The 12,934-nt window shown below is 30.4% G+C and overlaps 1 protein-coding gene across 4 annotated transcripts; it reads left to right on the top strand.

The window, feature by feature from the left end:
- The first annotated feature begins 3,254 nt into the window (after nt 1-3,254).
- Nucleotides 3,255-11,585, top strand: LOC126845528 (zinc finger protein ZFP2-like). Of its 4 annotated transcripts, XM_050584187.1 has the most exons (7): nt 3,255-3,538; nt 5,262-5,525; nt 5,948-6,211; nt 7,378-7,521; nt 8,747-9,238; nt 9,710-10,201; nt 10,673-11,585. In XM_050584187.1, exons 1-7 carry the CDS (start codon nt 3,483-3,485, stop codon nt 11,526-11,528), a joined length of 2,568 nt encoding a protein of 855 aa, XP_050440144.1. In that variant the 5' UTR covers nt 3,255-3,482; the 3' UTR covers nt 11,529-11,585. The 4 variants fall into 4 exon arrangements, with proteins under 4 accessions (XP_050440144.1, XP_050440145.1, XP_050440146.1 ...); XM_050584188.1 differs by lacking the exon at nt 7,378-7,521; XM_050584189.1 differs by lacking the exon at nt 8,747-9,238.
- Nucleotides 11,586-12,934: the final 1,349 nt, after the last annotated feature.

Here is a 12,934-nt window from a genome sequence, read left to right as displayed (position 1 = left end):
ATTTTTATCAAATTGTAAGACAGATTCAAAACAATTTCCATCCACATTATCTACTTCAACTTTGACTACCATTTCGTTGCTCGTTCGCCTGTCCCTAAAAACAAAAAAATATAAGTTTTAATGATCTTACAAGGAATTAAAAATATCTGCTAAGAGTAAAGTAGCATTTGTAACATGATCAAAAACGAATTTATTAACGATAAAAAAAATGTAACCTTTCCTCATTACAAAGTAAAACTTATATTAAAGATAATCTTACAAGTATACTTTCCAAAAAAATCTTTTAGAGGAGTTTTTTAAGACTATTGCTACTTTAACTATGGTGACCACACATACTCTTTTTCGTAGGATAGTACTCATTTTTGATACATTGTCCTATGCCCTTAACATAGTAGTGTTAAGTACATCAAATTCTACTCTTATTTTTTTTAATTTTAATATTACGGGCTAATACATATTTATGACTATTTACAATTTGATTTTATTATCATTTATATGTTATGGTTCGACCTAATGCATATTAATACAATATGCATATATAATATTTGGCCACTTAAGTATGAACATTATTATTTAAAATAATTAGTTTTTATAGTTGCTAATAGAAATAGAAATAATAGAATAATTTGTTAAAAAAAACAATTTATATACATGGAGATGACATATGGGTAAAATAATATACACTAGAGATTAGTCCGGTCCCGGGCTAACCCAAACCGGACCACAAAAGCCCGGACTGTTTCCCGGGTTAATCCGGTCCAGTCACTAGCTACAGTTTTTTTAATTGATCCGGTTAGGTCCGGGTTAGTCCAGTTAAATTTAAAGGGTGCGGTCCGGTCTAGTCAAAATATGGCAATGGTCTGATCCGGGCTTGACAATTTTTTTTAGTAAAATCAATAATACAAATATATTATTAAGACCAGTCCGGTTTGGTTTTGTCCTAACCCGGTTTCTTAATACATAATGATTAATGGTCAAAGTTAGACTATTTAAAACTATGGATCATGAATAACAGAAATCCTAAAAATATATTAGTAACTCACTCTGTAAGTCTATACGTCTAAATGATTGTACACTAACCATTTGAATTGTTTATAAAATCCATATTAAACCCGTAAACTGTAGATTACTTATTAATTTATTAAGACAAATAACACTATAAAATGATAATATTAAAACAAATTGTTTTATGAATTGTTTTCAAGATAATATGAAATTTTTAAAAATCACAAGGTAGGCTCACAATTTAATAAATATCTCGAGTTGGAATCTCCTATCTGTTAGTCGCACAAGCTATCAAATGCAAGTAATTGAATTACCAATGATGTTTATCACAATGATGTCAATCGGTTCAGTAGTTTAAGTGCAATCGAGTAAAACATGGGAATGAAATTATGACACAATAAAAAACTAATTTCTTAAAAACCAATTTATAGAAAAATATTTTAATGTTTACATAAGAAAAGGATCATGGCATCTACTACACCGGATGGGTGTAAACTAGCGTTTTCATCCCTACGGCTGTTGATGGCGCACCTCAGTTTATAAGTCTGAGTATAAGACCGAGTTCTCAGTTTGTCGTTAGCGGTGAAGATGACAACATTGTTGCCAATATACGCTAAGAGTATATCATTTTTACAGTCGAGGGTTTTTAATATTATTTTATTACTGTAATCTGTAGTTAATTATTAAAATAAATAAAACTGGTGTAAATTGTAATAGATGAAAATGTTAATATCGGTACCTCATCACTGTTTTACCCTACCATCAAAATATAATTCAATTTTTCTCTTAACAATGTGGTAATATTGTGTTTAATTATTGATATTGTATATATATAAATATATATATTATTCTTCCCTTCCGATACGGCGACCCGTGCCGTCTTTGATAAACAATATTGGAATTTACCCAGCCGTCAGTCGCGTCGACGTCATTCTCGGGTTACCGCGAGACCTTTTTAATTGTAATATTGGTCAATTACTTACAATAAAGTTTAACGTGTTTTTTTTTAACAACTGTGTTTAAACATTAACCTAATTTCTCTCTGCCACATTTACCCGCTTGCCTACCGCTCAGACCTACAACAATTATACATTTAAAATATTTATTATTTCTGTTGACCGTAGATTATATTTGTTAAGAAAATAAATTTACTAGTAAGCATATAAAAAATGACAACTCGATATAAATTAATATATCACAATCCTGATTTAGTAAAAAAGGAATTACATTTTTAGCATGGACATGCTTTAGCCTTAGCCCCCCCAGCCCGAAAACGACACTAACTTGCGGTACTTAAGTAGTGCGCCTACTTTAAATATATAATCACATCTTATTTCCATCGAAATAATAACGAGTCGTCGTCGTCATGCAAATAATTGGCCAGAACATATGCTGCTAACTAGCAGTCGTAACAATTGGTGTACAATGTTCTTATGAATTATATAAGCCTAATGAATTGTCTAGATTGGTAACAAGATATCAAAATGTAGAAAGCTTTTAGAGGAACTATAGAACAATTGAACAGTATATCAATAATAAATTATTATTACTAATTGTAATTATTAGAAGTCTCAATTAACAAAATTATTACTTTTGTGGTGTTTTACAATTTATCAATTTTCATTTTAAATGTTTTTTTTTAAGTTCAGCAAGTCAGTTTACATTAAAATAAAGTAGAGAAATCTGTTCCCTAATATAACAGTAAACTAGTGTTTCAAAAATCCTTATTAAACCAGTAAACTCTGTACTTTATTATCAAAATAAATAAAACTGGTGTAAATTGTTATAGATGAAAATGTTAATATCGGTACTTACGTTTACAGAGCTACTTCGAGACGGCACAGCGCTGATCTAGAATGTTATTTGGTAAAAACGCACAGTGAATAATAACTTTTTTAAGAAAACCTCAAGTGACGTTGTCTTATTATAAAGTATATAAATATATTATACTGCGTAACTCATAATAAACGATACACATGCATACAAACAGGACTGCACTATCACAGAATAGTCTACAACATGTGATAACAGCGGGGACTGCGGTACGCGGTGGTCGGCTGGAGGTAGAACGCAGTGAAGGTAAATATTGCAGCGCGCGGGGCTTGAACAAATATACTATCGATATTGACCCTCGGATATCCCTCTCTGCAATCCCTACTATCGATCCATTTTTTTTCATTGTTTATGGCACACACCAGTCACCAGCGGTGTTTTACAAAATCGTCAACAAACGCGGAAACACGTTATAAACCTTTGATGATACTATGTTATTATGCTATTTGTCTCAGTATATTGTAACAATTTAGTAACGGTGTTATAAGTGTCAAACTGTCCAAGGGAAACGTCAAACGGATGAATATTGGAATTTCGAGTCGGTGATAGGTGTACGTTTTGAACAAAATACTGCCGTTCGGATTGGAACTAGTGACGAAGAGTGGTTAACTTCCAAAAGATTGAAATATTCATCGCATAACAATATGATCTCTTCGTCCCGAAAAAATCCCCAAAGAAAAGTCGCCGGGAAAAAACTCGGGTGAGAAATACTTTCAATAATTACACATTTTTATTAATTTATAAGTTGTCATAACTTCACATCACTACATTCCAGACAGAAGTTCTGGTCGAAATATTCTTGAATAATTAAATACAAAATATCTAGTTTTACCTAAATGTAACTGTAAAAGTAACACTGATATTATAAATTACCGTCCGATTTCTGGGTTACCTCTTATTGGTAAGCTTTTTGAACTCCTGGTTCTAAAGAAAATTGAAAGGCAATTTAGATCAATACTATCCGAAGATCAACACGGTTTTATACCTGGTCGATCCACGGTTACTAATATGATCGACTTCTCCACCGATGTTTTAGATGCATTTGAACTGCACCAACAAGTTGATGTTATATATACAGATTTTTCGAAAGCATTCGACATAGTGGAGCATAATACATTAATCCTTATTTTGGGTAAGCTGGGTGTGGGAAATCCATTATTATCATGGATTCAATCATACCTCAGTGACAGATTTCAATTTGTTGATTTACTTAATAATAAATCGGAACACGTTAAAGTAACATCAGGTGTACCTCAAGGTGGACACTTGTCACCGCTTTTATTTAACCTTTTTTATCAATACTATATCGAAGATTATTTCGCCTTGTAGAATACTTTTATTTGCAGATGATGCTAAAATTTTTCATAAAATAAAAACTCCAGATGACTTTATTGTACTGCAAAATTCGATAGATAAACTAGTTGATTGGTGTAAAATGTTTGGACTTTCTTTAAACATTGATAAATGCAGGGTAATGTCATTTTTCAGAACGCATAATAAATTACATTTTGATTACTCAATTTTAAATAAATGTCTGCCTCGAGTATATCAGGTAGAAGATTTAGGATTTACATTAGTGCCTTCTTTATCTTTCAGTACTCATGTTGAGCTCATTACTTGTAAAGCACTACGTATTTTTGGTTTTATTCGTCGAAATGCGTCGAACTTTGACCAAGCTAATTGCCTCATAACGTTATACTCATCATTAGTACGGTCAATTTTAGAATTCGGATCTGTTATATGGTCTCCTTATACCCAGAAAGACATTAAAAAAATTGAAAGGGTTCAAAATCGTTTTTTATCATTCGCTGGTTATGTTTTAAACATTCCTCATCCCCCTCATAATTACACAGCAGTACAGCTGAATTCTTGAATTTATCTAGCCTTGTAGCGAGAAGAAAATTGTTAGACATTCGATTTATTAATAATTTAGTGCATGGTAAGATCGATGCTATCCGTTTACTTAATAGAGTCACATTTCATGTACCTAGGCTTGGGTCCCGTAATTAACAGGTTTTCGAAATCAGCACTCGGAAAACAAACTATTTATGTAATGACCCTATCCAAAGAACCATGAATATAATTAACTCGGACCCCAGTCTCCTAGACTTTTAGTCCTAGTAAAGTATAAATTAAATCTTAGACTCGGCCCACAAAATGTTTTATTTTGTTACTATGTTTATTTTTACTTTCATTTGCATGCGTTTCACTATTTTTAACCGTATACTATTATTAATAATTGTAATTTATATAATTTAATTTTTATCTTTATTATTTACCAACATGTAAGTATTTTCTTGTAAATTGCCGTCAGACGTAAAATAAATAAAATAAATAAATAAAAGTAATTATATTGTGGGTAAAATTAGAAATTAACTTAACTAATGAATAAAAAAAAACATTTTGCGGTTTTTTACTCTTAGAGATAAAGATATCATCAACGGGACTAATGTTAAACACGAATTTGATGAAATGGAAAATCATTGCTACGAATCATTGATACAAGTTGAAGAAACGACATCTGTAGACATGCGAGCAACGAACAACTTGGCAGACGAAAAATGCGAATTGTGTTTAGAATCGTTTACATCCGGAAAGCAATTGAAACATCATATTACAACATCACATCATGATATTTTTAAGATCAATGAAATTCAAATTAAAGACGAAGTCGATACTGGTTTCGAGTAAGTCGATATTAAATCTCAAAATACCATAATAGTCTTTTCCTAACTTGTTTTGAATTTTTACTAAAATTTTATCTACTCTTCGATGGAGCTATGAGGTAGAGAACATAATTGGTTTTTTAACTGTCATACACTAGCCCACATTTTACTCTTTTGTCTTCATCAGTAATAATAATAATTAATCACTAACTTCACATCCAAACATACTTGAAATTTATGTTTAGTGTGTGAATTTAAAATTTAACATCTATATAACATTATTTTATTATCTGAACATTTTAAATAATATATAAATATTGGATAAAAACAAGATTTTACTTAAACATTTTTTTGTATTAACCAAAACTATTACTATGTAAAAAATAAATTATTTTTATAAAATATATAAAAAAATTATAACATATATTGTTTTTTACTCGTAGAGATAACGATATGATCAACGAAACTAACATTGAACAAGAGAATGATAAAATGGAAAAACATTGCTATAAATCTTTGATAAAAATCCAAGAAACTAAGGCTTCGGGCATGCTAGCAACACACAGCTTGGTGGAGGAAATATGTGACTTGTGTCTGCAGTCATTTACATCTCAAAAGCAATTGAAACATCATATAACAAAATCGCACAGTGGCATTCCTATGATTGATGAATGTGCAGTTACAACAGATGTCGAAAACGAATTCAAGTAAGGCACTGTTTAATCTCAAACCCTTTTTTGTAATAAAGTAATAGTTACATATTTAGTATGAAACGACTATGTAAATATACTTTCTTTGAAACTATAGACTTTGCCAACTAATCCTTTTATTTTGGTTTTATGTGTTTCGGTATTGTTAAAAGTCTCTTTTTGCCTGTATATGTTTTATTTATTCAAAATCAATGTTTCTTGAGTTATTCATCGATAAATAGGTGATAAGCGTTTGGTTCAGTTTACATAGGCGACATTTATTATGTCTTCGTTCACAGAGTTAAACAACTTTTTGATGTTAATATTTCAGTTATTTAAAACTTTTTAAAAAATACAATTTTGAGTAGTAGTGTATACGATAGTAATTCAGTAGCAGTGCTATCATCAGCGCTCACAGCGGACTGAATTTATACACCGAATAAATGAAGTAAAAACTATTTTTTTTAGTTTGGTTTTGCTCTGTTAGGAAAACAGGTCTCTTATTTATTTGAATTTTTTTTTTCTTCGGGTTTTTCATTTATTAGTTATTTTACTATGTACATAATTGAACTTATCATCACTTTAATGTTGAATGATTTTTGGCTTTTTGTTCACTCAAAACTTCACAGTATTTGAACCACGTAAAAAGATTTGATGTAATTTTAGTCTCTTATAAAATGGTAGTTTGGCAGCCTCTTATATTAGTTGGCTATGCATTATCATTATTTTATTTGTCAGCAGTTCAGGGATATAATTTGTCCGAATTGGTTTAGAATCATTTCCCATGTATAAACTGTGTTAATTTTGGATTCAGATAATTTATATATTGTATGTTATTTACGATTAAAATAAATGATTATTTTTTGGTATGCAATAAAAAATATTTTATGAAACTGGTTTGGTCTGATCTGGGGTTCTTAAAAAGTTGTTAAATTATGACTGAGTTTTAATAACACAATTTAGGTACAGGATTAGTTGATCTGATTTGGAAAATACAAGTAATATTTTAAGAATAAGACTAGTCCGCATAAATAGCATTGTTTTACAATTGTATTATCCGCTTCCATTTTATTTAGCACTTGAAAGACATCTATGGTCTGATGTCGACTTGTTGTTTGATATCTTTCTAAAGAAATAAATACAATTAAAAACCTTATTTTTTCATATATACTTTTGTGTTTTAGATTTAATGAAACAGAAGACAAGCCAAGAACTAAACTTAATGTAGGTGAGACCGACGACTACTACTACAAGTCTATATTTGAAATAGGAGAAAATAATGAGCAAGTGAAAGAGCAACGAAAAACAATCGACGGAAATGAATACAGGTAATTCTTCTTTAGTAATCAACCCTAAGATTGGTATTACAGCATTATTCCATACTCTCTCCACTCTTCTCTATTATTGGCTAGTCTCTTTAGTTCCGTTTAGGTTCTCAGTCTGGCATTATTAATAATTTTATTGATTATCAATGTTCTATGACGTCCTCTGCCTCTCTTGCCTTCTATTTGTTCAATACTCTGTGGTGGAGTTCCTTCCTCTTTTTTTGATAGATCTTAATAATCCTCTAGATTCACCTATTTCATTAAGTACACTGTCATTAGTACAGAACTCCGTAATGAGCCACACGCTTAATGCTCTTGCCACCCTGGCTGGTTAAACTGCCAAAGTTTTTATAGATCTACTTGTTCTAAAGGGTATTTCGTACTTGAAATTGGAGTCTGTGTTTTTGTTGCGTTTTCTGGCATATCATACCCTAGTCTTCTTCTCAGTTTATCTTTAGGTCGTATTCTTCAAAACACTTCAGCATCCCTCCTAATACAATCTCCATCTCTTACTCGTTTTTGGTTACTAAATCAATGTCGTCTGCGAATCTAAGCATTTGCATAAGTTCTACCCTGACCATCACACCTATTTTTTGTCTATTGAGCTTTTCCTTTATCTCTTGGATTGGTCGTTCGACATACGAGTATATATTAAACAACATTGTTGACATGGGACACTCTTGTCTAAAGTCTTTCCATATTTTTGCAGTTGCCGATTGATCTTCCATTCTTATTTCTGTAGTTAATTTATAACACCTGTATTATATTTATGTTAAATGCTCATACCAGTTATTTTGTTAATAGTATTGTTTGTTCGCTGGTAGTAGCTAGTACATTATCTGTGTTCAAACTCATTGCTCATAGCTACATTTTTAGTTTTAATAAATATATTTTAATTAAATGTTAGTTTCGGAGATACTTGCACTTCTACAAAAGTAAAAGTTGAAGCTAAAAACAGTGGTCTTTTAGATTCGCTAACAAAAAACTCCAAAAATACTTATAGGTAAGGCTAAGTGTTCAATTAAATATATTAAATTATTAATGGTTTCCATTAAACGTACATAAATGTTATATCAACATTCATTCAACAGACAATTAAAATTTACTAACCTAAAATGTTGTATATTCAGTACATTTACTTTATTTCAAATTAGATTTACAATTGTGAAAAAAGATATATATATTATCAAAACGTTGTAATTTATTGTTCGATAATGTTTTGTTTTAGTGACCATCGTACGAGAAATGAAGTGAACAAAAAAACTGACGGTTGTTATTTCGAATCGAGGATTGAAACAGATAACAATAAAAAATCAGCAACAAAGTATAACAATGAAGATATACCCAAACGACGGTTTTTCCAATGTCATTTATGTCAAAAAATATTTGACACCAAAAAACAAATAACTTTACATATATTAAAATCCCACCAAAGTTTAACGGATTTTACTCGTAGAGATAACGATATGATCAACGAAACTAACATTGAACAAGAGAATGATAAAATGGAAAAACATTGCTATAAATCTTTGATAAAAATCCAAGAAACTAAGGCTTTGGGCATGCTAGCAACACACAGCTTGGTGGAGGAAATATGTGACTTGTGTCTGCAGTCATTTACATCTCAAAAGCAATTGAAACATCATATAACAAAATCGCACAGTGGCATTCCTATGATTGATGAATGTGCAGTTACAACAGATGTCGAAAACGAATTCAAGTAAGGCACTGTTTAATCTCAAACCCTTTTTTGTAATAAAGTAATAGTTACATATTTAGTATGAAACGACTATGTAAATATACTTTCTTTGAAACTATAGACTTTGCCAACTAATCCTTTTATTTTGGTTTTATGTGTTTCGGTATTGTTAAAAGTCTCTTTTTGCCTGTATATGTTTTATTTATTCAAAATCAATGTTTCTTGAGTTATTCATCGATAAATAGGTGATAAGCGTTTGGTTCAGTTTACATAGGCGACATTTATTATGTCTTCGCTCACAGAGTTAAACAACTTTTTGATGTATATATTTCAGTTATTTAAAACTTTTAAAAAAATACAATTTTTACACTAACCTAAAATGTTGTATATTCAGTACATTTACTTTATTTCAAATTAGATTTACAATTGTGAAAAAAGATGTATATATTATCAAAACGTTGTAATTTATTGTTCGATAATGTTTTGTTTTAGTGACCATCGTACGAGAAATGAAGTGAACAAAAAAACTGACGGTTGTTATTTCGAATCGAGGATTGAAACAGATAACAATAAAAAATCAGCAACAAAGTATAACAATGAAGATATACCCAAACGACGGTTTTTCCAATGTCATTTATGTCAAAAAATATTTGACACCAAAAAACAAATAACTTTACATATATTAAAATCCCACCAAAGTTTAACGGATTTTACTCGTAGAGATAACGATATGATCAACGAAACTAACATTGAACAAGAGAATGATAAAATGGAAAAACATTGCTATAAATCTTTGATAAAAATCCAAGAAACTAAGGCTTTGGGCATGCTAGCAACACACAGCTTGGTGGAGGAAATATGTGACTTGTGTCTGCAGTCATTTACATCTCAAAAGCAATTGAAACATCATATAACAAAATCGCACAGTGGCATTCCTATGATTGATGAATGTGCAGTTACAACAGATGTCGAAAACGAATTCAAGTAAGGCACTGTTTAATCTCAAACCCTTTTTTGTAATAAAGTAATAGTTACATATTTAGTATGAAACGACTATGTAAATATACTTTCTTTGAAACTATAGACTTTGCCAACTAATCCTTTTATTTTGGTTTTATGTGTTTCGGTATTGTTAAAAGTCTCTTTTTGCCTGTATATGTTTTATTTATTCAAAATCAATGTTTCTTGAGTTATTCATCGATAAATAGGTGATAAGCGTTTGGTTCAGTTTACATAGGCGACATTTATTATGTCTTCGTTCACAGAGTTAAACAACTTTTTGATGTATATATTTCAGTTATTTAAAACTTTTAAAAAAATACAATTTTTACACTAACCTAAAATGTTGTATATTCAGTACATTTACTTTATTTCAAATTAGATTTACAATTGTGAAAAAAGATATATATATTATCAAAACGTTGTAATTTATTGTTCGATAATGTTTTGTTTTAGTGACCATCGTACGAGAAATGAAGTGAACAAAAAAACTGACGGTTGTTATTTCGAATCGAGGATTGAAACAGATAACAATAAAAAATCAGCAACAAAGTATAACAATGAAGATATACCCAAACGACGGTTTTTCCAATGTCATTTATGTCAAAAAATATTTGACACCAAAAAACAAATAACTTTACATATATTAAAATCCCACCAAAGTTTAACGGATTTTACTAACACATACTCGAACATCAGCCGAGCCTATAAATGTGACGTCTGCCTTAAGCCTTTTTCTACAAGTTCTAACCTCACAATACACAAACGCGTGCACACTGGGGAAAAACCTTACAAATGTAATTTGTGCTCCAAGTTATTTACTCAAAAATCTAACCTCACACTACACAAACGAGTGCACACTGGGGAAAAGCTTTTCAAATGTAATTTGTGCTCTAAGTTATTTACTCATAATTTCAGCCTCACACGTCACAAACTAGTGCACTCTGGGGAAAAGCCTTTCAAATGTAATTTGTGCTCCAAGTTATTTACTCAAAAATCCAACCTCGCACTACACAAACGATTGCACTCTGGGGAAAAGTCCTTTAAATGTAACGTGTGCTCAATGACTTTTTCTCAATTACCCAACCTTACACGTCACAAACGAGTGCACTCCGGGGAAAAGCCCTTTAAATGTAACGTGTGCTCAAAAACTTTTTCTCATACTCCCAGCCTCACAATACACAAACGAGTGCACTCCGGGGAAAAGCCCTTTAAATGTAATGTGTGCTCAAAAACTTTTTCTGATAAATCCAACCTCATACGACACCACAAACGCGTGCACACTGGGAAAAAGAATTTAAAATTTATCTAGTGCTCTAAACCATTTACTCAAAAACCTCACCTCACAAAACACAAATAACGTGCACCATCTGTGTAATGTCTGTCAATGATTTATATAAAACCCAACAAAATATTATTCAAATGTTTTATATAAAAGTGATTTATCCCACTTTAATCTGCAGCCTTTTTTTTAGCATTTGACATGTTTTATTTATATTTGTATTATTACTATTGGATGCATTGTTGTGTTAAATGCACTTTTTTAAAAATTTTAATACATATTTTGTTAATTTGGTCAATGTTTATAATTAAAATTGGTATCGTGTTAAAGTGATATTGTCAACATTGTCATATATTTTAAAGCTAAAACTAGTCAAATTTTGATGATTTTAATTAATAAATAACTTGTTAGAGACTCGCGACATTTATTGTCTAGATTTAATTTTAATTTTTAACGTAACATTAAACATAAAATACTGACTGCAAAAGCTTGTAATTTTGGAGAGAAAAAAAATGATTTTACTTAAAAGAGTTATTAAACTTTGTATTTAGCTTTAAATAGAAATTCTGCATTTGCAACTTTTTATGCTAGGACTACAACTGTGTTAAATTTGTAATTTTTTACATTTTAGTTGTACTATCTTAAGAGGGCGCCGCACCGGTGATTTTCAGTGGTAAAAACATGTTTACGCCAATTGAAAATTACTCGCTTAATTTTGGTTTTAGAGTAAAAGCACCCATTATAAAATTAAAAGAAAACAATATTTCGGAGGACAAGACGGTGCGTTTTAAAAAAAAAAAATCATTTGTGAAAAGTTACAGCCATAAAAGTAAGTAGTCGTTATTTCTAAACTATGTATTGAGCTTTATATTTGGAATAATGAAAAAAACGCACCGTCTTGCCCTTGGGAATATTGTTCTCTTTTAATTTTATAATGGGTGATTTTACTCTAACCAAAATTAAGCGAGTAATTTTCATTCTGCTTAAACATGTAGAGATGAAAAAACATTTTTAAATCGCTTTCAAGGATGCTGTGATATTCCAATAAATAAATTAACTACCAAAATAGAGTCCTAGTTATTGAACTAATAATTACACATCACAGTTTAACCTTTAAATTAAGATTTTGTGAAAAATTGACCATACTTTACTCGTTAAAATCGCAATATTTCTTGACAATTTTTTTAACCTAAACATAGCTTTGTCAATGCAGTTAGCTCATTTAATGTCTTAATCAAAAGTTTATGTCTTTTTTAAATGGAATGGATTTACTTGTTGCGTTTATTGTAGTAAAAGATTTTACATGTAGCAGTAACCTATATATTATTATTTATGTTTAAAATGATAGGTATCTGAGCTCTTTTAAACCTCTCAAAAGACTATATTAATAGATATTCGGACTACGTGACCATGTTTTTTTTTATGTGTGTACAACA

Source organism: Adelges cooleyi, unplaced genomic scaffold, assembly GCF_023614345.1.
Source record: "Adelges cooleyi isolate 19-005CV unplaced genomic scaffold, UGA_ACOO_1.1 ACOO_flye_CR_arks_rails_tigmint_CR_PRNA_796, whole genome shotgun sequence".
Lineage (NCBI taxonomy): Eukaryota > Metazoa > Arthropoda > Insecta > Hemiptera > Adelgidae > Adelges > Adelges cooleyi.
Note: the sequence above shows the minus strand (reverse complement) of the source record. Positions and strands in the feature narration are given on the sequence as shown.